This window comes from Hyla sarda, chromosome 4, assembly GCF_029499605.1.
Source record: "Hyla sarda isolate aHylSar1 chromosome 4, aHylSar1.hap1, whole genome shotgun sequence".
In the NCBI taxonomy this organism is placed as follows: Eukaryota; Metazoa; Chordata; class Amphibia; order Anura; family Hylidae; genus Hyla; species Hyla sarda.
Genome location: NC_079192.1, coordinates 144548436 through 144573634, shown reverse-complemented (window position 1 = coordinate 144573634; position 25199 = coordinate 144548436). Strand labels below are relative to the sequence as shown.

General features: G+C 43.4%; 1 protein-coding gene across 1 annotated transcript in view; it reads left to right on the top strand.

The window, feature by feature from the left end:
- Positions 1-25199, top strand: part of MYO5C (myosin VC) — a 150066-nt gene that overhangs the window by 64711 nt on the left and 60156 nt on the right. The window contains exons 12-13 of the mRNA XM_056572326.1: positions 5037-5177; positions 9891-10016. Coding sequence (XP_056428301.1) covers positions 5037-5177; positions 9891-10016 — 267 coding nt within the window. The remainder of the gene's footprint in view (positions 1-5036; positions 5178-9890; positions 10017-25199) is intronic.

Sequence of the window (25199 nt, the reverse complement as noted above, 5' to 3'; positions counted from 1 at the left end):
GTATTTCTAATATGAAGACCCTTCAAATCCACTTCAAACCTGAACTGGTCCCTGAAAAATTGCGAGTTTGAAAATTTTGTGAAAAATTGGAAAATTGCTGCTGAACTTTGAAGCCCTCTGGTGTCTTCCAAAAGTAAAAACTCGTCAATTTTATGATGCAAACATAAAATAGACATATTGTATATGTGAATCCCAAAAAAAATTATTTGGAATATCCATTTTCCTTACAAGCAGAGAGCTTCAAAGTTAGAAAAATGCAAAATTTTTAATTTTTTCATCAAATTTTGGAATTTTTCACCAAGAAAGGATGCAAGTTACCACAAAATTTTACCACTAAGTTAAAGTAGAATATGTCACGAAAAAACAATCTCAGAATCAGAATGATAACTAAAAGCATCCCAGAGTTATTAATGTTTAAAGTGACAGTGGTCAGATTTGCAAAAAAGGGCTTCGTCCTAGAGGTGAAAATGGGCTCCGTCCTTAAGGGGTTAAAGTCCCATACAAGTCTATGGGAAATATATGTTACTGCATAACTTCCAAACGGCTGGAGATATTTCAATAATACTTAGTCACATGTTACTTATATGTCCCCTTAAAATATAGGATAGTTAATTTAACCCTTAACTACCCCCATTTGTGAGGGTCGGGGTTTTTGTTTAAAGTCCCATGCAAATCAATGGGAAATGTATGTTCCCACATAACTTCCGTACGGCTGGAGATATTTCCATACCTGGTACACATATCACAGTTCGGGATAGGAGGTAGAGACAGGAGGATGGGTTAGGAGGACAGGATAGGAGGTCGGGATAGGAGGATGGGATGTGAGGATGGTATATGAGGATGGTATATGAGGATGGTATATGAGGACGGGATAGGAGGACGGGATAGGAGGACTGGGTTAGGAGGACTAGGATAGGAGGTCAGGATAGGAGGACGGTATATGAGGACGGTATATGAGGACGGTATATGAGGACGGTATAGGAGGACGGTATAGGAGGACGGGATAGGAGGACGGGATAGGAGGACGGGATAGGAGGACGGGATAGGAGGTCGAGACAGGAGGACGGGATAGGAGTTCGAGATATGAGGACGGGAAATGAGGTCGGGATAGGAGGTCTGGATAGGAGGTCGAGATAGGAGGTCGGGATAGGAGGATGGGATAGGAGGAAGGGATATGAGGTCGGGATAGGAGGATGGGATGTGGGGGATAGGAGGATGGGATATGAGATCGTGATATGGGGTTGGGATATGACCACAATATATGAGGACGGGATATGAAGTCAAAAGCTTCCTCTGTTGATTTTCCTACACAACAAGGATTAGGAAGGAAAAACCAGGCAACGCCGGGTACTCAGCTAGTATGTATATAGATATATGTATGTGTGTGTGTATGTATGTATGTGTGTATGTTCCACAAAAACTTCCAAACGGCTAAAGATATTAACATGAAACTTGGCGCACGTTACTTATATGTCAACAACAAACATAGGATAGGTGATTTAACCCTTACTCACCCCCATTTGCCAGGGGCGGGGTTTATGTTAAAAGTCCTATACAAGTCTATGGAAAATATATGTTACTGCATAACTTCCAAACGGCTGGAGATATTTCGATAATACTTGGTCACATGTTACTTATATGCCCACTTAAAATATAGGATAGTTAATTTAGCCCTTAACTACCCTCATTTGTGAAGGTCGGGGTTTTTGTTTAAAGTCCCATGCAAATCAATAGGAAATGTATGTTCTCACATAACTTCTGTACGGCTGGAGATATTTCAATACCTGGTACACATATTACGGGTCGGGATAGGAGGTCGGGATATAAGGATGGGATATGAGGATGGGATAGGAGGTCGGGATAGGAGGACGGGAAAGGAGGTTGGGATAGGAGGTCGAGATAGGAGGATGGGATATGAGGATGGGATAGGAGGTCAGTATAGAAGGTCGGGATAGGAGAACTGGATAGGAGGTCGGGATAGGAGGTCGAGATAGGAGGTCGAGATAGGAGGATGGGATAGGAGGTCAGGATAGGAGGTTGAGATAGGAGGTCAAGATAGGAGGACGGGTAAGGAGGTTTGGATAGGAGGTCGGGATATGAGGATGGGATATGAAGACAGGATGTGAGGATGGGATATGGGGTTCGGATATGACAACAATATATGAGGATGGGATATGAAGTCAAAAGCTTCCCCCTTTGTTTATTTTCCTCCCCAACAAGGATTAGGAAGGAAAAAGCGGGCAACGCCGGGTAGGTTTTTGTTTAAAATCCCATGCAAGTCAATGGGAAATGTATGTTCCCACATAACTTCCATACGGCTGGAGATATTTCAATACCTGGTACACATATTACGAGTCGGGATAGGAGGTCGGGATAGGAGGTCGGGATAGGAGGTCGAGATAGGAGGTCGAGATAGGAGGAAGGGATAGGAGGTCGGGATAGGAGGTCGAGATAGGAGGTCAGGATAGGAGGTCAGATTAGGAGGTCGGGATAGGAGGACGGGATAGGAAGTTGAGATAGGAGGACGGGATAGGAGGTCGGGTTAGGAGGTCGGGATAGGAGGTTGGGATATGAGGACGGGATATGGGGTTGGGATATGGCAACAATATATGAGGACGGGATATGAAGTCAAAAGCTTCCTCCTTTGTTTATTTTCCTCCCCAACAAGGATTAGGAAGGAAAACCCGGGCAATGCCGGGTACTCAGCTAGTGTGTGTGTGTGTGTATATATATATATATATATATATATATATATATATATATATATATATATATATATATAAAGCTCAACGTGTGTGTGTGTGTATATGTTCCAGCATCACTTCCAAACAGCTAAAGATATTAATATGAAATTTGTCACACATGTTACTTATATGTCAACAGCAAACATAGGATAGGTCATTTAACCTTTACCCACCCCCTTTTCGAAGGGCGGGGTTTTTGTTTACAGTCCAATGCAAATCTATGGGAAATGTATGTTCCAGCATAACTTCCGTACGGCTGGAGATATTTCGATAACACTTGGTGACATGTTACTTATATGTCACATAAAAATATATAATAGGTAAATTAACCCCTAACCTGCCCCCATATGTGAAGGATGGGGTTTTTGTTTCAAGTCTCATGCAAGTATGTAGGACTTCTGGTATCTTACTCCACAAGCTCAGCATCTCCTGGTGAATGCGTCAGTCTGGCTCGCAAGCCACACCCTCCCCGCATTCCATGCCCCATCTTGCAAAAACACGCCCACCCTTTAAGACACACCCCTTTTATTTTCATCTTACAATATCTTTACCACAACCCAGCCCCACCGGAGGATGGGATATGAAGATTAGAAATGAGGATTAGATATGGGGACATGATATAAGGAAAGGATATGGGGACAGGATATGAGGATTAGCTATGGGGACAGCATATGAGGATTAGATATGGGGACGGGATCTGAGGTCGGGATATGAGGACTGGTTATGATGACCGGACCTGAGGATGGGACATGAGGTCGGGACAGGTGGGCGGGATATAGGGATGGGATATGAGGTCGGTATATGAGGAGGGGATATGAGGATTGGATATGGGGAAAGGACATGGGGATGGGATATGAGGATTAGATATGGGGGCAGGATATGGGACGGAATATGAGGACGGGATATGAAGATGGGATATGAGGTCCGGATATGAGGACGGGACATGAGGACCGGATATGAGGTCGGGACATGTGGACGGGATATGAGGTCAGGATATGAGGAGGGGATATGGGGCAAGGATTTAAGGATGGGATATGAGGACAAAAGCTTCCTCCTTTGTTGCATTTCCTCCCCCACAAGGATAAGGTAGGAAAAACCGGGCAGCGCCGGGTATTCAGCTAGTTACATATAAACACAACAAAACAATAGGGGACATATTGAGAAATACAGAAGAAAGAAAACAGAAAAAAATCTAAGAGGACCTGGTTAGGGGACCTTATACCAAAAGGGAATCTGAAATGTAAAAATGTTAACTTCTGTAAATACAATATGGCAGTTAAAAATCTAAGGATAGGATCTATCCATCATACAGTGAATTAATTAATCACGTGTCGCTCAAAAAATATAATGTACGCTATATTCGGTCCATGTGGCTTCTTTTATGTGGGGAAAACAGGTCGTCACATATTTGTGAGAATAAGGGAGGATTTTTATACCATTCACAGAGGGAAGCATGGAACACCCCATTTATTATCCCACAAGAAGGAAGCACATGGTAATAACCCAGAGGTTCTGCTTTTTGCAGGTTTGGAAAAAGTAGACGCCAAAGCGAGGGAACGCATTGATAGGACACTCTTACAGAGAGAAACACATTGGATCATTAAATCCAATGCTATGGGCCCCCTAGGGTTAAACGACAGAATAGATGTAGCGGCGGTATGTTTTTGACTTTCAGGAACGCCCATCCTTCACGCCAGATATCACGTGTGTGGGTGTTGCTGTTTTTCATTGGTCACCTGGCCCACTTACCTGTATATTTGTTACACCAATTCAGAGAAGCATTTATGGCTGGAGGAAGCACTTGTTAGTGCAAAACGGAGCTTGTTGCCTGTCTGTACCCCCCCCCCCCCCCCTCTGTCCTTTATCCATCTCCTGACAAGTTATGTGAGTGTATGTGAGTTATGTACCTGTGGTGAGTGGCCGTCTATGTTCTTTTCAAGTTATGTTTATGGCTAGCGTAGCCCAGCCTAAGTGCTTATTTTTTGGGCATTCACTGGCTAGCATCCTCAGTACAATGTATTACAAGGTCAGGTATATTAAACCCTCCTTTAGACTGGATGCCGCCCCCAAGGGGTAACTAATAGATGTCAGGGTTACACATAACTTATTGATAGGGGGTTACACATACTCCAAATATAGGCCATAAAACAAGGTGGTGTCAGCCAGCCTCCAAGTCATTACTATTTCATCATACAATATGGATTACCATGCATATAAAATACACTGTCCAATGTGTTCTTCCTTCATATGTTTATGTAATAAATAGAGTCTTGTCTTCACAATCTGCTTTAGCATGTATTCAAACTTGAGCAAGAAGAATACATGAAGGAAGATATCCCGTGGACTCTCATAGATTTCTACGACAATCAGCCAGTTATAGACCTAATAGAAGCAAAGATGGGTATTCTGGAACTGCTGGATGAGGAATGCTTGGTAAGTACTTATTTCTGTACAGTTAGTCCACTTGTTATATGCTTGTCTTTTTGTTCATTCTATACTTCTTTTAGCTTCTTTAGCTATTAGCTTAAAGGGGTATTCTGCTTTAAAAAAAAAAAAGTGTGTGTTACAATATTAAAATACCCAACATACAGTCATTAAAAATTTTCAACAGTTCGCCATATAATCTTGTACTTAAAGGGGTTATTCAGGAATTTATATATATATATATATCAACTGGCTCCAGAAAGTTAAACAGATTTGTAAATCACTTCTATTAAAAAATATTAATCCTTTCAGTACTTATGAGCTGCTGAAGTTGAGTTGTTATTTTCTGTCTAAGTGCTCTCTGATGACACATGTCTCGGGAACCGCCCAGTTTAGAAGCAAATCCCCATAGCAAACCTCTTCTACTCTGTGCAGTTCCCGAGACAAGCAGAGATGTCAGCAGAGAGCACTGTTGCCAGACAGAAAACAACAACTCAACTTCAGCAGCTGATAATTATTGAAAGGATTAAGATTTTTTAATAGAAGTAATTTACAAATCTTGCATCTGATCATGCATCTGATGAAAGGTCACATGACCTGAAACGCGTCATGCTTGGCGCTGACTCCTGGAATTTTAAATGTTTGTCATATTGAAGTTTCTCTGTGTCGATGGTTTTACATGGTTCCAATAAAGGTGAAGATGGCATCTACCTGCTTTCTTCATAATTTACAAATCTGTTTAACTTTCTGGAGCCAGTTGATATATATAAAAAAGTATTTTTTTCCTGGAATACCCCTTAACGACCACGGACGTAAATGTACGTCCTGGTTTGGCGGTACTTCCTGCACCAGGACGTACATTTACGTCCTGTGTATGACCGCGAGCATCGGAGCGGTGCTCACGTCATACACGGCAGGTTCCGCCCGCCGGTAATGGCCGACATCCGCGATCGCACGGATGTCCGCCATTAAGCCCTCAGATGCTGTGTTCTGTACAGATCACGGCATCTGCGGCAATGCGCGTAATAAAATAGATGATCGGATCACCCGCAGCGCTGCCGCGGCGATCCGATCATCTGTAATGGCGGCCGGAGGTCCCCTCACCTGGCTCCGGCCGTCTCCCGGCATCTCCTGCTCTGGTCTGAGATCGAGCAGACCAGAGCAGGAGATAGCCGATAATACTGATCAGTGCTATGTCCTATACATAGCACTGAACAGTATTAGCAATCAAAGGATTGCTATAGATAGTCCCCTATGGGGACATAAAAAGTGAAAAAAAAAGTTGAAAAATGTAAAGATAAAAAGTAAAAAAAAGTGAAAAATCCCCTCCCCCAATAAAAATTTACAGTTTTTCCCATTTTACCCCCAAAAAGCATAAATTCTTTTTTTAATAAACCTATTTGGTATCGCCGCATGCGTAAATGTCCGAACTATCAAAACATAATGTTAATGATTCCGTATGGTGAACGGCGTAAACGTAAATTTTTTTAAAAAAGTACAAAAATGCAGCTTTTTTGTCACATTTTATTTAAAAAAAATGTAATAAAAAATGAAATAAAAGTTTTATATATGCAAATGTGGTATCGAGAAAAAGTTCAGATGACGGCACGAAAAAATGAGCCCTCATACCGCCCTATATATGGCAAAATGAAAAAGTTATAGGTAATTACTGATTTTGTACAAAAAGTTTTAGATTTTTTTTAAGCTGTACAAAAATATAAAAGTATCTAGCCATGGGTATCATTTTAATCGTATTGATCCACAGAATAAAGAAAACATGTAATTTTTACCGTAAATTGTACAGTGTGAAAACGGAACCCTCCAAAATGTGCAAAATTTGGGTTTTCATTAAAATTTCCTCCCTAAAAAAATATTTTTTTGAGTTCGCCGTACATTTTATGGTAAAATCTGAGGTTTCATTACAAAGTACAATTGGTCATGCAAAAAACAAGCCCTTATATGGGTCTGTAGATGGAAATATGAAAGAGTTCCGGATTTTAGAAGGCGAGGAGGAAAAAAAGAAAATGCAAAAATAAAATTGGCCTGGTCCTTAAAGGGGTACTCCGGTGAAAAACTTTTTTTTTTTTTTAATCAACTGGTGCCAGAAATTTAAATAGATTTGTAAATTACTTCTATTAAAAAAATCATAATCCTTCCTGTACTTATTAGCTGCTGAATACTACAGTGGAAATTCTTTTCCGTTTGAAACACAGAGCTGTCTGCTGACATCACGAGCACAGTGCTCTCTGCTGACATCTCTGTCCATTTTAGGAACTGCCAAAGTAAAAGGAAATCCCCATAGCAAACTTATGCTGTTCTGGGCAGTTCCTAAAATGGACAGAGATGTCAGCAGAGAGCACTGTGCTCTTGATGTCAGCAGACAGTTCTGTATTTCAAAAAGAAAAGAATTTCCGCTGTAGTATTCAGCAGCTAATAAGTACAGGAAGGATTAATATTTTTTAATAGAAGTAATTTACAAATCTGTTTAACTTTCTGGCACCAGTTGATTTAAAAAAAAAATAATAATAATTTTTTCACCGGAGTACCCCTTTAAGGTGAAAATGGGCTTGGTCCTTAAAGGGGTACTCCTGGAGAAAACCTTTTTTCTTTTAAATTAACTGGTGGCAGAAAGGTAAACAGATTTGTAAATTACTTCTATTAAAAAATCTTATTAGCTGCTGAATGCAACAGAGGAAATTCCTTTCTTTTTGGAACACTGATGACATCACGAGCACAGTGCTCTCTGCTGACATCTCTGTCCATTTTAGCAACCGTGCATAGCAGATGTATGCTAAGGGCAGCATGGTGGCTCAGTGGTTAGCACTGCTGCCTTGCAGTGCTGGGGACTTGGGTTCAAATCCCACTAAGGACAACAATAAATAAAGCGTTATTATTATAATAACGTCAGCAGAGAGAACTGTGCTCGTGATGTCATCAGAGAGCATTCCAAAAAGAAAAGAATTTCCTCTGTAGTATTCAGCAGCTAATAAGTAAAGGAAGGATTAAGATTTTTTAATGGAAGTAATTTACAAATATGTTTAACTTTCTGCCACCAGTTGATTTAAAAGAAAAAAGGTTTTCACCGGAGTACCCCTTTAAGGGGTTAAATGCTGTAATTCTGCCCGCTTCCCCGACAAGCCCACAAATTGGGAGATTCCTGTACTTTTGTCCATTGTCTGCTCCTTCCTCTAGTGTTATCAGCTTTGCAGCACTTGCTGCACGTGCCACTGTTTTTCTAGGTTCCGTGGACACTGTTGTGTTTTTGTACATATGCATACATAAAGGTGGGCATAGCAGCCAGTCCATTGACTAAGGCCTCCTTTACATATGTCTATATCTGGCATCTGGCATGCTTTCCTTCCGGCGCTGGAGGGAAACTGATGCTAAAACTGATCCCATTCATATGAATAGGACAGTTCACATTCATCCGGCGTTTCAGTTCGGACGCTGGTTGATTGGACTCGCCGGACAGCACTGGACAGGGGAACACATCTTGATCTTGTGTTGCCCTGTCCAGCATTCATAAAAATTCCCGGATGCTACACAACTGATGACAACTGATGCATATTGTCATCAGTTTTGGCATCAGTTGTCAATGTTTAGACTGGGGTTACGTATGCCAGACACTGGACATATGTTATCAGAGACTAAGTTAGAGGACTGCAGCCTTCTCTATTAGCCGCAATATTATATTCTCACTCAACTACATATAGTATGTGCAGTACTCTGAGAGTCCTTTAGGCACTTTTTTTGCAAACTTCAGATAGACTTTTATGTGTCTTTTACGAAGGAGAGGCTTCTCTCCGGCCACTCTGCCATAAAGCCCAGATTGGTCATAGAACCACAGAAGGCCCAGAACAACTCTGCAGACAGTGTCAGAGGGCTTTGTTTTGCCCTGTAACCAGGGCTTATATGTCAGCTCCAGGAACAGGGGAAAACTACAACAATGAAAATGCATTTGTATGAGAAAATGCCCCCAAGGTTTTATTTAATTTTTTTATTTATTTTTTCATATTATGGGGGGCACATATATGTACATGCAAACAAATATAATATATATATATATATATATATAAAAAAAAAACATACAGCCTATACTATCTCTTAGAGCCCATTCCCTTATATACACCTCCTATATATTAATGTCCGTAATGGAATGGAAAGGGGACAAATTAAAAACATTATTTTAGTGTCATTTTGTGCTATTTATAAAAAAAAAAACAGACACTTAGATATGTATTTCCTTTTTATTTTTTAACATTTTCTCCTGATATGACAACACAATGACAATTAATTATGATAAAATGACAAAATCAAAGCCTGATGTATCATGGAAAAATGTCAATTTTTTTTTAAAATAATGTACTCGAAGACTGTTCACTTTCTATATCATCAATTCTGCAAACACTAAAAAGCCTGAATATATGTCTGATCATATGGGGTGGGTTGGTTAAGTGTGTCACCATGCAGAATATGCATGTATAATAATGTTGATATACACCACTTACTACTTTTTCCTGATTTTAGTTCCATTATACTAGTTTTTAACTGTGTATAGTTGTGCCTGTTATTTATGGACATGTGAATGTGAACAGTGTCATTACCTGATTTTGCTGCCTGCAGACGACACATATGAGGCAGTGAGTAACGTTTCCCTTGTTAAGCTGACTGCAGGCTCCCCCTAGTGGATATGGAATACCCTAACATTACTGTATTTCCCAGCTACCACAAGGAACTGATGAAAACTGGCTGCAAAAGCTCTACAACAACTACATCAACAAGAACCCCTTGTTTGAGAAGCCCAGAATGTCCAACAGATCATTTATTGTCCAACACTTTGCCGATAAGGTAAATGAGCGCAATATGTGGGCAGCAACTAATATGTCAGTCTATCCAGCATAGTATATACATATGGAAATATGAAGATTTACAAAATATTCTGTCTTCAGATAAGTTTTATGCAAAGAGAGACCTATGTCCCAAACTCTTCCATGTTATTTTTCCTAGCCCTGATCATATATTACATTAATCATTAGTAATAAAGTGTTTATTAGAGGACAGTGATAGTAAGCTCTCACACTTTGAGGGTTTTCCTTCCTGGCATAATAAGGGTATATTCACATGGGCAAAAGATGCCCGAGACAATATGTGGGTTTCATCTCCCATTGACTTAAATGGAGAATATAAAAAAAAAAAATTGCATGTAGTGAAGAAAAAAAAAAAGACTGAAGACGAACTACATCAAAGCCAGCATCAAAAACATATAATACAGCAGGTAAAATAAATAAGATTTGTAACTTATTCCCTGTAAAAAAAAAAAAATGTGGTGCAGTCTGACCATAGGCAGTAAATAGCACTCTCTCTCTCTCTGCCTGTGTATGAAACAGGGATAGCGAGTTCTAATCTCTGCCTATGGCCAGACCACACTTCCTGAATTTGGTCTCCTGCCAGTCCAGCAGGACTGCTTTTGAGCAGACAGAATACAGTCTGGACTAGAAGGGAGACCCCTAGTGGCCAGATTTTTAAGGCCATGAAAGTGACATAAAAAGACATATTTATGGGGAGTAAATTACAAATCTTATTTATTTTACCTGCTGTATGATGTGCAAAAAATAATTTTAATGACAGTGGCCATTTAAGCATTTTTGTGAACATTCCCTTATAGTAATTGTTATAAAGTGAATTATTAAATATTGTTATAAAGTATACAAATACACACAGAATTAAAAATATTTTTTTTTTCTATCCAAAGCCAGGTGTTGGCCACCAAAGAAAATACTGTTTTTTTTTTTTTCCAGTTTAATATCCACCTCTGGCTTTGAAAAATAAAAGCATCAAAAACTGGAAAACATAATTATAGACATCTCTTATACGGAGAAAACTTTAGAGGTCATCAATATATAGTTATGAGGAGGGGTAAACTGTGGCGCTGGCAGGTTTAGCTAACATTGGTGTAAGTTGTTTGTTCTCCTCAACACTAACCCATATATGCTGGATTCACACATGCAGTTTTTGATGCGTTAAAAAAAAAAAGGGATTCAAAAGGAGGGAAATGGAAAGACTTTTCTAATTTTGGATCCATTTTTCTATTTAAAGGACATCTGCAGTGCTGGGCAAAAAAAACGTTTTTTTACCTCATTTAATAGGTCTTTGAAAGACCTTTCCAACGATGTCTCCCCCATCAAAATTGGCCCAGTCTTTCTCCCACTATCAGCACACGAATTACGGAGGAGAAGTGAAAATAAAACTACATCTCCCATCATGCCTTGTGCTTACTTCCTGTAAGCTGCTGCCCTCCCCCTGTTCTATCCCCCCGAGCAAATTATTATATTGTAACGCCCACATCTCCCTTCCCTATGCATACACCCTCCCCTTCTGCTCATCTCCCCCTCCCCATGCTGCTCCTGTCCAGTGATGAAGCAGCTGCCTCCGTGCTCACTGTAGTGTCAGCACTGGAGAGTGGAGAGTGAACGTAAAAATGGTAAAAAAACATAATTGTTTGTCTATAAAACTGTCCTGATAGGGGCCCCTCCATCTTTTTCACAACTACAACTCCAAGCATGCCCAGTTATTTTATATGCTGTTCGGGCATGCTGGGAATTCCAGTGGTGCCTCCAGCTGTTGCAAGACTACAAATCCCAGCATGCCCTGTCAGCTTTCTGCTGTATGTGCATGCTTGGAGTTGCAGAGGTGACTCCAGCTGTTGTAAGACTATACATCCAAGCATGCCGTGTCAGCTTTCTGCTGTTTGAGTGTATAGAGGAGTTGTAGTTCACCAACACCTCTACTGTATCAGGAGACTCCTGGGAGTTGTAGTTCACCAACACCTCTACTGTATCAGGAGACTCCTGGGAGTTGTAGTTCACCAACACCTCTATTGTATCTCTGTAGTCTCCTGGGAGTTGTAGTTCACCAACACCTATATTGTATCTCTGTAGTCTCCTGGCTGGGAGTTGTAGTTCACCAACACCTCTATTGTATCAGGAGTCTCCTGGGAGTTGTAGTTCACCAACACCTGTATTGTATCTCAGTAGTCTCCTGGGAGTTGTAGTTCACCAACACCTATATTGTATCTCTGTAGTCTCCTGGGGGTTGTAGTTCACCAACACCTATATTGTATCTCTGTAGTCTCCTGGGAGTTGTAGTTCACCAACACCTCTATTGTATCTCTGTAGTCTCCTGGGGGTTGTAGTTCACCAACACCTATATTGTATCTCTGTAGTCTCCTGGGAGTTGTAGTTCACCAACACCTATATTGTATCTCTGTAGTCTCCTGGGGGTTGTAGTTCACCAACACCTCTATTGTATCTCTGTAGTCTCCTGGGAGTTGTAGTTCACCAACACCTATATTGTATCTCTGTAGTCTCCTGGCTGGGAGTTGTAGTTCACCAACACCTGTATTGTATCTCTGTAGTTTCCTGGGGGTTGTAGTTCACCAACACCTCTATTGTATCTCTCTAGTCTCCTGGCTGGGAGTTGTAGTTCACCAACACCTGTATTGTATCTCTGTAGTTTCCTGGGGGTTGTAGTTCACCAACACCTCTATTGTATCTTTGTAGTCTTCTGGGAGTTGTAGTTCACCAACACCTATATTGTATCTCTGTAGTCTCCTGGCTGGGAGTTGTAGTTCACCAACACCTGTATTGTATCTCTGTAGTTTCCTGGGGGTTGTAGTTCACCAACACCTATATTGTATCTCTGTAGTCTCCTGGGAGTTGTAGTTCACCAACACCTCTATTGTATCTCTGTAGTCTCCTGGGAGTTGTAGTTCACCAACACCTCTATTGTATCTCTGTAGTCTCCTGGGAGTTGTAGTTCATACACCAGTGTTTCCCAACCAGGGTGCCTCCAGATGTTGCAAAACTACTACTCCCAGCATTCCCTGGTTGGGAAACACTGGCATACACACACACACATAACAGGGACTACAACTCCCAGCATGTGTCATTCAGTAGTCCCCCCCCAGTATGATATTTATTCCCTGTAGTCTATACACCACCAGCCTGTGCAGTGTAATATGTCTCCTTCACACACACGTCCTCCCCTCCCTGCTCTGTGGTTTGCTCTGTGTTTCCCCCATGAAAACTTGAATCCTCCCTGTGATAAGTGAGGTCCTATGTAGACAGAGCAGGGGAGGGGGGAGGAGCTGTGGACGTCCTCATTCTCCCCCTGCTTGAATCTTACAGATAGGGGCGTTTCTGAGGATGAGCCTATGGCTGCCTCAGAAAGCACCCGCTCATGCATATGCATAAGCAGGGGGGACCTGACAGAGGCTAGGGGGAGCACAAACACTGCTGGGAGGAAGAGATCTCCGTCCCCAAGATGGCGGCTGCAATGTAATGAATAGGGGACGGACGCAGGACTACTGGGCTATGCTGGCAACTCTAATATCTCAGAAACGGCTGCATATAGGTAAATAGGACTAATTGACTGAATTGTATAACTTTTGTTTGGGGAACATTTGGGCAGGGATTTTTGACCACTACAGTTATCCTTTAAATTAAATAAAAAAATAAAAAAAAAAAAAAAAAAAATATATATATATATATATATATATATATAGAAGGAGATGGCGCAGCACTCAAAAAATTTAGAAAAAATGTAAATTTATTCCTTCATATCCAACAGAAAAAAAAGCGACGTTTCAGCTCCTCAATGGAGCTTTTTTCAAGCATCAATCTTTTCAAGCTTTTTTCAAGATTGAAAAAAGCTCCAATGAGGTGCTGAAACGTCACTTTTTTTTCTGTCGGATATGAAGGAATAAATTTACAGTTTTCTAAATTTTTTGAGTGCTGCGCAATCTTCTTCTATTGTATGGACCGTGATCTGGTCGGGGCGCTGGCACCTTGCATTTTTGGTATAGTTGTGCTGCATTGACATATATATATAAAAATAAAGAATAAGTTGGTCAGCACTATTGATTCCAAACTATTATACGGACCTGGCTTACAGGTGCAGGCTGCTGGGCTAAATATACAACAACAGGAGAATACAGCAGCACACTGCTAGCACAAAGATATAGATAAAACATGAGTATATAGATACAACATGAGAAGCTATTCAGCTATGGTGCAGTAATGAAATAGTGAGATACTTAGCTTGCAATTTGGTGGCCAAATAGCTTGGACCATCCCACCACGGTAAGGTGATCTCATTGGGACCGACCCTACACTAAGAATATGCCTCTGTGTGAATAGATCAGCAGGCATTGCAGGATCTGGAACATCCAAATCACCTTATATACACCTGATAGAGGTGGGTGGGGTGCAAGAACCAACATGGAGGTAGCCACTCCCCCATATGTGTAATACAAACAAAGAATAAGTTGGCCAGCACTATTGATTCCAAACTATTATACGGACCTATACGCACCCACCTCTATCAGGTGTATATAAGGTGATTTGGATGTTCCAGATCCTGCAATGCCTGGTGATCTATTCACACAGAGGCATATTCATAGTGTAGGGCACGTCCCAATGAGATCACCTTACCGTGGTGGGACGGTCCAAGCTATTTGGCCGCCAAATTGCAAGCTAAGTATCTCACTATTTCATTACTGCACCATAGCTGAACAGCTTCTCATGTTGTATCTATATACTCATGTTTTATCTATATCTTTGTGCTAGCAGTGTGCTGCTGTATTCTCCTGTTGCTGTATATATATATATATATATATATATATATATATATATATAGACAAAGAATAAGTCAGCCAGCACTTTAGTTGATACCAAACTATTATATGGACCTGGCCTACAGATGCACGCTACTAGGCTAGATATACAGCAACAGAAGAATGCAGCAGCACACTGCCAGCACAAATATATAGGTGATACATGAATATGCAGTTACAACATGGAGAGCTATACAGCTATGGTGTAATAGATGCAAATGTGAAACTATGAAATAGTGAGGCACAAATTTATCTCCGCCGGCGGTCAAATAGCTTGGACCGTCCCACCGCGATAAGGTGGCCTCCTTGGGACGGACCCTACACTGTGAATATGCCTCTGTGTGAACAGTTCAGTAAGCATGGCAGGGTCTGGAACATCCAAGACACCTTATATACACACCTGATAGAGGTGGGTGGGGTGCAAGGCAAACATGGAGGTAGCCACTCCCCCGTATGTGCAATACAGACGTGCAGCAGCACACTGCCAGCACAAAGATATAGGTGAAACATGAATATGCAGTTAAAACATGGAGAGCTATACAGCTATGGTGTAATAGATGCAAAAATAGATGCTATTTGACCGCCGGCGGAGACAAATTTGCGAGCTAAGTGCCTCACTATTTCATAGTTTCACATTTGCATCTATTACACCATAGCTGTATAGCTCTCCATGTTTTAACTGCATATTCATGTTTCACCTATATCTTTGTGCTGGCAGTGTGCTGCTGCATTCTTCTGTTGCTGTATATATATATATATATATATATATATATATATATATAGAGAGAGAGATTAAAAACTTTAATGTGTATGATTTTCCAGCCATTACCTAATTTATGCATTCTGCTTTATTTTTGTGGTGGGTTTTTATTGTTTAAAACAATGTGTGCTTATAGGACAGAATTGCTACATCTGATTATTACTTTAAGGGTGGGGTCACATGTGCCGTGTTTTTGCTGCGTATTTGCCGCTGTATATTTTCCTACCTGTTGAAGTCCATGGGTAGCAAAATGACAAAGAAAAAAGTGGGGCTCAGCCTAATATTTAAAGTGGGGTGCTACCATGGTATACAAAACATACTACAGAAAATCCAAGAGCAAGAAAAATACTATACAAATGTGCAAACCCAAAATGACATAAGATAAATCAAATCATTTTATTGCAGAACAATTACAAAAAGACACAGACATTTAAAAACACTTAAAAGGCTCAACACAGCCACCCTACAAGACAGGGAGGAAGCCAATGTGGTGTCTGGGGTGTTGCAGTATGTAGCAGGGTCTGGTGGTATTAACCCTGGGGGCAAGATGTTGTTAACCCCTTAGTGTTCGTGATGCCAGTATGTGGTTATTCCGGTATGGTAACCACCGTTAACCAACCCAAAAACAATTTGTAATAAATGAATGTCTACAGCAAGAATTCTGAATAAACTGGAACTTTTACTTGAAATGCTTAGGGAACAGTCTTTACAATTATGCAGTTCCTTCAGAGGCAACCGGGACACAGGATACCTCGCAGGCTTGCTGGGACTTGTAGTTATGAAGATATTGAAGCAGGCCACTGTGCTACTAATATATTCTTTAGCTGTGTAAGGGGGGGACCCTGCAGGAGAGCCCTATGGATCAAGGGACTCTTGCTGAGGGGACTTAAGAACACCACACCAATATGTCCCCCTCCTGGACTACCGTACTGTATACAATGTATAAGATGACCCACCCTCAGAACACGGAACCACTAAGATGAATAGAGTGCCTATACACACATATGATAAACAATACAAAAATTACTGTGTGACAAGCAAATCAAACCATATCAAAGTGACATAATAAGGGAAAAAGTGTATGCACGAAGTGATATAAAGTAACGCTGCCATTAAGCTGCAGATACCAGCAATAGAAGAGAGGCTTAGGTCAAATATCGAGATGTTAGTCAGAGGTACGGTGTCCACTAAGTCCGCAATTTTTTTATTTTTTGTACTGTTTACCATATGTGTGAATAGGCACTTAATACATCTTAGTGGTACCCTGTTTTGAGGGTGGGTCATCTTTATCATTGTATACAGTCCAGTAGTCCAGGAAGGGGCCATATTGGCTTCCCCCCTGTCTTGTAGGGTGGCTCTGTGTCGAGCCTTGTAAGTGTTTTTAAATGTCTGTGTCTTTTTGTAATTGTTCTGCACCATTATAAAGAAAGAATGACAGAAATAGGCGAAAACAATATAAGAAAGGTATACAAGTCCCCATCTTTCAAAAACGGGGGAGCAAGAACTATAAGTCCAATCTTACATCCGGGGAAAGAGCCATCATCAGACAATAGACAATAAAAAACTTCAAAATATGGGGGGGGGGGAGGTGGAAGGGAAGAAAAGAGAGGTAAAAACAGACAAATAAGAGGACAAAAATCACAAAAGAGACAGGGTCACGGAGGCTTTCTATCAGTAAATCGGTCCCACGGGTTCCATATGGACAGGAATAAGGGAATAGTGTTATTCAGGGAGGCAGTGAGAGGTTCAAGAGAGCGAATCTCACAAAGGCGGGCCATAAGATCGTCTTCTGACAGAAGCAAGGTCTGTTTCCAATGTTTGGCCATGAGAGTCTTAGCCGCGAGAACATGCAGAAAGAGCTTAAACAGCTTTTTCGATAGAACTCTGGTAGATAAGTGTGGGAGGAAAACCATGGTGTCTAATGGGACCAGAACACCTAAGACTGAGTGAACTAGCTTCTGTACCTGCACCCAAAAGTTAACTATAAGCGAGCATGACCAGAAAATGTGGTATATAGTACCTAGACCCACTCCACAATGCCAGCAGAAGAATGTCAGGCTTCAGTTTATTCAAAAGTACCGGGGTATGGTACCATCCCATGAGCATCTTAAATTGTGTCTCTTTATAAGCCGTGCATATCGAGGCCCGTTCTTAGATTTTACGCCATTGTGGAATCGAAATAGTGGTGTTGAGAGCCTCCTCCCAATGACTCATGTAGCGATGGGAGGGAGGGGGGCCATCTGGAGGGGAGAGCAAGAAAGAATAAATGCTAGAAAGGAGTCCCTTCCTCTGAGGACTGCCCCTACACAGCCGTTTGAAGCCCGTGGGTAAGGATACAGTCAGCGAGCCTTGTCTAGAGGACAGATAATGGCAAAGCTGAACATAGTGGGCTTCCTCAGAAGAAGGGGGATTCCAACGAGTAGCTAGCTGGTCAAAAGGAAGGAGAGAATGTGTGAGGGGATCAACTTCATCAGCCCAGCAAAACAGACCTCTGGAGCCCCATTCTCTAACCATACCAGAAGTGGGCCGCAGAGAAAAATTAGGGTAATAGAGAAAGGATTGAAGAGAACAGTAGTGCCAGACATAGCGGGAGAACGACATAGGACCCAAGAGAGAACATGCAAGAGAGGGAGGGGGAAAAGCCCACAGGAAAGAGTTAGGGTGGACCAGAGCAAGCCACAATTTCTCCACTTCCATCCATTTATTGTAGGCGTGGTAAGTAGACCACATGGCCAGATGGCGTAAATGGGCAGCCCAATACTATTTAGTGACATCGGGTACCCCCAACCCTCCCATGTATCTACTGGCCATCATGACCGACATAGGGAGACGGTGGCGCTTGTCATCCCAAAAAAAACGGAAAATAGCCGACTGGAACGAGCGCAACACAGCGAAATGAACTCGGACCGGTAGCGTCTCAAAAAAGCATTGCAATTTAGGGAGAATGGTCATCTTCATCACCGCTATGCGCCTCAAAGAGGGAATATATTGGGACCGCCGTTTTCCATTAAAGCTCAGAGCTCGCGAAAGAGAGCAGGAAAGTTAGTTGAATACAAAGAGGAGTAGCGAGGGGAGAGGGATACACCCAAATACTTAAAAGCAGTAGAAGTGCACTGGAAGGAAAAGTCAGCCCGTAAGAGAAAAATCAAGGAGGACAGGAGATTTAAAGGCAAGGCTTCAGATTTATAGAGGTTAACCTTATAGCCTGAAAGACGACTATAGGAATGGAGAAGTTTATACAGTGCATGTAACGATAGCAAAGGGTTAGTGAGGGTTAGCAATACATCATCAGCGAATAGGCAGATCTTAAATTCCCTACCATGAAGGGTAATGCCAGAGATGTCCAACTCCCCCCCCCGAATCATCGCTGCTAGAGGTTCAATACACAAAGCAAAGATCAGGGGGGAGAGCAGACATCCCTGACTAGTGCCATTGAATAAAGAAAAGGTCAGAAAGGAAGCATGAGGTAATTTGATAGAGGCAGTGGGAGAGGAGTAGAGACCCCGCAGTGCAGTGAGGAAATTGTCCGAAATACCAAATTTCTGGAGGGTAGCAAACAGAAATGGCCAACCCAGCCTGTCGAAGGCCTTTTCAGCATCCAAACTAAGAATCGAAGCCCGGTCTGACCTCTGATTAACCAGATCTATAAGATCCACTATCCATTTTGAATTATCTCCACCCTGTCGACAAGGAATAAAACCAACCTGGTCCTTGTGTACAAGGGTGGGAAGAAAGCAGCAAAGGCGATTAGCCAGGACCTTAAAGAACAATTTCAGGTCAGAGTTAAAGGGGTATTCCAGGAAAAACTTTTTATATATATATATATCAACTGGCTCCAGAAAGTTAAACAGATTTGTAAATTACTTCTATTTAAAAATCTTAATCCTTTCAGTACTTATGAGCTTCTGAAGTTAAGGTTGTTCTTTTTTGTCTAAGTCCTCTCTGATTACACATGTCTCGGGAAACACCCAGTTTAGAAGCAAATCCCCATAGCAAACCTCTTCTAAACTGGGCGTTTCCCGAGACAGGTGTCATCAGAGAGCACTTAGACAGAAAATAACAACCTTAACTTCAGAAGCTCATAAGTACTGAAAGGATTAAGATTTTTTTATAGAATTTACTAATCTGTTTAACTTTCTGGAGCCAGTTGATATATATAAAAAACGTTTTTCCCTGGAATACCCCTTTAAGAAGGGCAATGGGTCGATAGCTCGAGCAATCGGTGGGGGTCTTTACCAGGCTTAGGAATCAACGTTATTAAGGAATGGAGAAAAGACTGTGGGATATCTTCCCTCCCAAGAAAGAATTAAAAAGAGGAACAAGCCAAGAAAGTAGAATAGTAGAATAAGTTTTATAGTACAGGTAGGTGAATCCGTCAGGACCAGAAGAGGGCCCTGCAGGGAGAGTCTTGAGAACTTCCGAGAGCTCTTCAAGAGTTATGGGAGCATTCAGTGTCTCACTGTCAGCTGCCGAGAGAGACGGCAAACTACACTGGGAGAGAAAAGAATCAAGTGCTGCAGTGTGTTCCCCAGAATCCGAGGGAAGCTGAGACGGAAGAGAGTAAAGCTTAGAATAGTAGTCGAAAAACAAGTGAGAAATAGTTTCACGGTGATAATGTAGAGTGCCAGAGGGAGCCTAAGCCACAGCGCGGTCCCGCAAGGGTCTCGCCATCATAGTGTACGCTTTGTTACCCTTCTCATGGAAACGTTGCTTAGCATACAGCATTTGACGTTCCACCTTATGAACAGCTAAGTCACCTAGCTGGGACCGAGCAGCAACCAGGTGCCTCAGCACCGGAAGAGAAGGAGAGGACAACAGAAGGGCTTCCAAGTGAGTAATCTGGGAGCGAAGTTCCCAGGAGGGAGCTAGAGCATCACGTTTTAATCGTGAACCTAAAGCGTTGCAAAGACCTCGGATTACCAATTTATGGGCTTCCCACAAACCCGCATGAGAGGTCACAGAGCCTTAATTATTGTCAAAGTGCTCAAGATTGCTTGCTCAGATTGAGTCCCTGGAAAGGGGGGGGGGGATTTAAAGGGTAGCTCCCACCATCCCTTTTTTTTTTCTTTCTGTCCCTGCCTATTGCCTATCTATCCCTAACCACCTCCCTGCCTTTACATTTTTTTTTACTATATTAAAAATGCTTTTTTTTCTGCCTGGTAGTCTGCTCACTACCAGGCAGACTTCCCCGGCAGGCATGACGTCACTGACGCCTGCTGGGGGGCCTGACTTCCGCCCTTAGTTCAACTATACAGGGTGCCTCCAGCTGTTTCACTGCTACAACTTCCAGCCTGCCCTGACATCTATTGGCTGTCAGGGCATGCTGGGAGTTGTAGTGGGGAAACAACTGTAGGCACCCTGTGGTGAAAACAGTCTCAGCCGCAGCTGCCACAGATCCTGCTCCCCCAGGCCCCGCCGCGCAACACCCCCCACCCTTCTCTCTCCGCCCGCCCGAAAAAGACATTCCGCTCCCCCAAGCTCCATCACCCCCAGACCCCGCCGTGCAACAACCCCCTCCTTCCAACCGCCCGAAAAGAAGACATTCCGCTCCCCTTATAAGACCTCAGATCAGACTTGCCCATCCGGAGGATCAGCGCAGCAATGAGTGCGCGCGCGCTGCCTCCGGACAGGGTAACGGGGGTGGGGCCACGCGCGAGGCTAGTGGAACAGCCTGACAGTGGGCAGTGCAGCCCCAGCTATCAGCGTGCTCGCTCTCGCCTGTTTGATTGACAGGCGGGAGCGAGCACCGCAGTGACTGGATTTCGACTCATTGCCAGGCTGAAATGAGTCGAAATCCAGTAGTGACGTCACTGCTGAATGCATTCGGCCACTAGGAGGGCGACCCCTAGTGGCCGAATTTAAAAGTGATTTTAAACTTGTTTAAAATCACTTTTTTTAATTAAAGTATATTAGAGATATGTTGTAGTACTTAAGTACTACAACATATCAATTTTTTTACTTCATGACAGTGCCCATTTAAGCAAAGAATCATTAAAAAGCAAGTGACATCAGTGAGAGGAGGTAGCTAAAGGAAAGAAGGATAGGGCTATGATCAGACCAGTAACGATCAGTAGGGTGCTTAATGCGCCAGAGGTCATATAACTAGGCCGAACGAACCAAACGCCGGAAAAGCGTAGATAAGCGCAACTGTGAAAGGGATTACGTCGCATTTACCGTCGAGTGGTGGTCCATAGAAGGGGAAAAAGACCAAATTAAAGTCGCCCCACAGGAGCCACGCAGAGGGAGAATATTTATGTAGTCGGGACAAACCCCGACGCAAAAAAGGTACTTGAGAGGTATTAGAAGCATAAACATTACAGAGGAGCAACTGCCTACCATCCATAGAACCCTCAACTATAACAAACTGACCCAAGGGATCCGCATAGAAAGAGGTGACCTGCAAGGGACAAGACCTAGCAATTACAATAGCCACCCCTGCGACCTTCCTATCCGTAGAGGCTAAAAAGACCTGAGGGTAGATGTGGTGAAGAAATTTAAAAGTACACGTCTTGTCAAAGTGCGTCTCCTGAAGGTAAACAATATCCGACTTAAGGGCAACCAACTCTCTGCAACAGTTGTCGCTTACATGGAGAATTAAGGCAATTCACGTTCAAGGAGACGCACTTAGCCATGAGAGGGTAAAGAGGGAGAGAGGGCCAATGCAGATTGGTACTCACTCACACCATGAGAGAAGCCTGTGAAGAAACAAAGACACAGGGGAGAACACAAGGGAAAAACATAACCATAAATGAACCAATGGCCCAGAAGCCAGAGAGGAGACTGTAGAGGTAGAAGGAAACAGGATAATCAGAAATCCCATTAATAAGCCTTCTATTGCCATGGCCTCAGAGGGGGGGAAGTAGAAGAATGCACCAGAAGGGTCGACCTAACATAAGGAGGATCCCACCCCGACCCCAGGCAAGGAAGTTCCAACTTATCAAATCAGGCACAGAGCATAATACAATAAGGAAGGAAAATGTACATTGAGTCCTGGAAGAAGGCAGTGAACTAACCGCCAAAGTTCCGGAGGGATCCCTGACGGTGGATCAGATGGGGCACCTCGGTGACCCGGGGACGATGGCTTCCTACCAGCTCGGGAGTGTTTGCCACACCGTAGGCAAGGGAGGAGGTGGAGGAGTCAGACCCCAGTCAGTAAGTTGAGGGACCGGTAGGTCCAAGGCATCACAGAATGCCGGCAGGTCAGCAAAGGAGCGTAGCACAGCAGAGCGTCCATCATGGTGTGCCTGGAGCGAAGGACCATCTGTACGTGATTTGGGCAGAGTGAAGAGAGGACAGTAGGGGCTGTAACATCCGTCTCTTGCGCAAGGTTATCCTGGAGAGGTCTTGAAACAGTTGTATAGGGGCACCGTCAAAGTCAAAATGCATGAGAGAATGAGATCTCGCCATAATCCGTTCCTTCAGCAGTAAGTCAGCAACACAGCAAATAACATTCCTAGAGGGTCCGTATGTGGGGCGAGGTCGAAGAGCCCTGTGGGCCCGGTCCAGCTTTATCCTATGAGACGGGGGTTTGCCCAAGATCATGTTAAATATAGCCTGAGTGGCCTCTGGGAGCCTACGGACCCTAATGTTGTTACACCTGCCCCGATTATCCAAATCCTCCACATGGTTATGCAGGTCACCCAGAAAATCAGACTGGGCGTCATGGGCCACCTCCAGCCCCTCCACTCTATCTGGAACATACTGTAAATCCTGGCGTAATGTAGAAATCTCAGCCCGGCAGGTGTCTTTAACCTCCGGAAGGGCCTTTAAGTCCTCCTTGGTAGGAATTTGAGAGAGGAATTGACTCAGGTCCGGGGGAACAGGGGTGGCAGCAGGTGCCCCAGAACAGTCTAAGTCAGAGTCCAGACATGCATCCTATGGAGACCCATCCTATGGAGATGCATTAGGTACAGAGCGGGAGGTCCCCAGAGCCCAGGGAGCTGCAGAGGGGCCCTGCAGAGGTGCAGACATGATCCTCTGGTGTTTAGGAGGAACACAGGGGGGAGAAGTATGGACCCCAGGTGAGACACCCTGCAGGGGTGTAGAAGGCTGAGACAATACAGCTGGCCAGTCCTCAGATGTCCCAGGAGAGCACCCCAGGGGACCTAATTGCAGGTAGGAGGGGGCCAGGAGAGGGAGAGATCCCAGGGGATGGATGGGATCCTCTCACCAGTGCCGCCCAAGATGGCCACCCACCCTCAGGAGGATGGAGAGCCTGAGGGCTTAGTGAGGACAGAAGAGGGGATGCGGTGAGCTGAGCCAGGAGATTTCAGGGCAGGGATCCCACTCACCGTCGCAGGTGGAGGAGATCTCTGGCTCCCGAGCGTCGGGCGGCAGCGTCGCCGGGTCAGCGGAGCAGGTACTGGAGGACTCCAAAGATGGTGGCCACGTGAGCGGGCGTCCGGGGCAGAATCCTGCTGCAGCTGGAGAGGGTCCCAGCGGATCTCAGGAGAGTTCTGGAGCTGAGTGGCACCAGAGGAGGCCCTCACCGCTGCAGCACCCACAGACCTGGGGCGGAGGCAGCGCACAGGGCCAGGAAATGCAGGTGGAGAGCCCGTGGCCGAGGAGGATGGTGGACGGAGGTACTTTTCAAGGCTCCCAGGGGGTAAAAGAGAGTCTGAACCAGCAGGTGGGTGCCTCCGTCTGCGTCCGGTGCCCATCCTCATCAGGCAGAGAGCATAAAAAGCTTTTTATTGCAGATTCACGGCCACGGGGAGCAGGAGCTCAGGGATCAAGCGGCCATCTTGCTCTTGGATTTTCTGGGTAGCAAAATTAGCGAATATTTTGCTAACCATTGGCTTATATCTGTAGAAAAATACGCAGCCGCAAATACGCAGCAAAATACTGCACATGTGACCCAACCCTAAAGTGTACCTCCAAAGTTCAGCTCCTGCCCGTTCTGAAGATCAGGTGTAAGGAGACCTATACCACGCTGGATGGTGTAGTAACCGGGACAACCGTAAAATACCCAGCAAGTTCCGTTCACAAGCCCTTTTCAAATTAAAGGTGTTATACAGGATTAGATAAACATGGCTGCTTTCTTACAAAAAAAAAACACATAACCTGTCCACAGGTTGTGTATATTATTACCTCTCCCCTCCATTCACTTCAATGAAACTGAGCCGCAATGCCACACACAAATAAAAGACAAGAGTGGTGCTGATTCTTCAGGAAAACAGCTACCGTATGTTTTTCTAATTCTGGACAACTGCTTTAATAGATGATTGCCTTGGAAACAAAATAGCCCAACATGGCTGTGTCTCTTCCCGCTCTCCATCTCTTGACCCGGAGTGAAAATTGTGGCAGACCACGGAAAATGACATGATCGTAGTCACTAGCTGACTATGATCAGGTCTGTGTGGGCCATAGGGGTGAATGTGTCGGTGCCCAGACACAACTGCAGCTGATCTCAGCTTTTGAAATTGTATGTGTGCATTGGTGGCAATAATCGTGATGTGAACACGGACTTACAGTCTGTAGCAAAAAGCCTGCTTACGCAGAATGTTTGTTTTATGCCAGTTCGGGTCTGTAGTGTTTTTTTTTTTTTTTATGCTGATTTAAGGATGACATTTTGCAGGATTTTTGTTATAGACTTCTT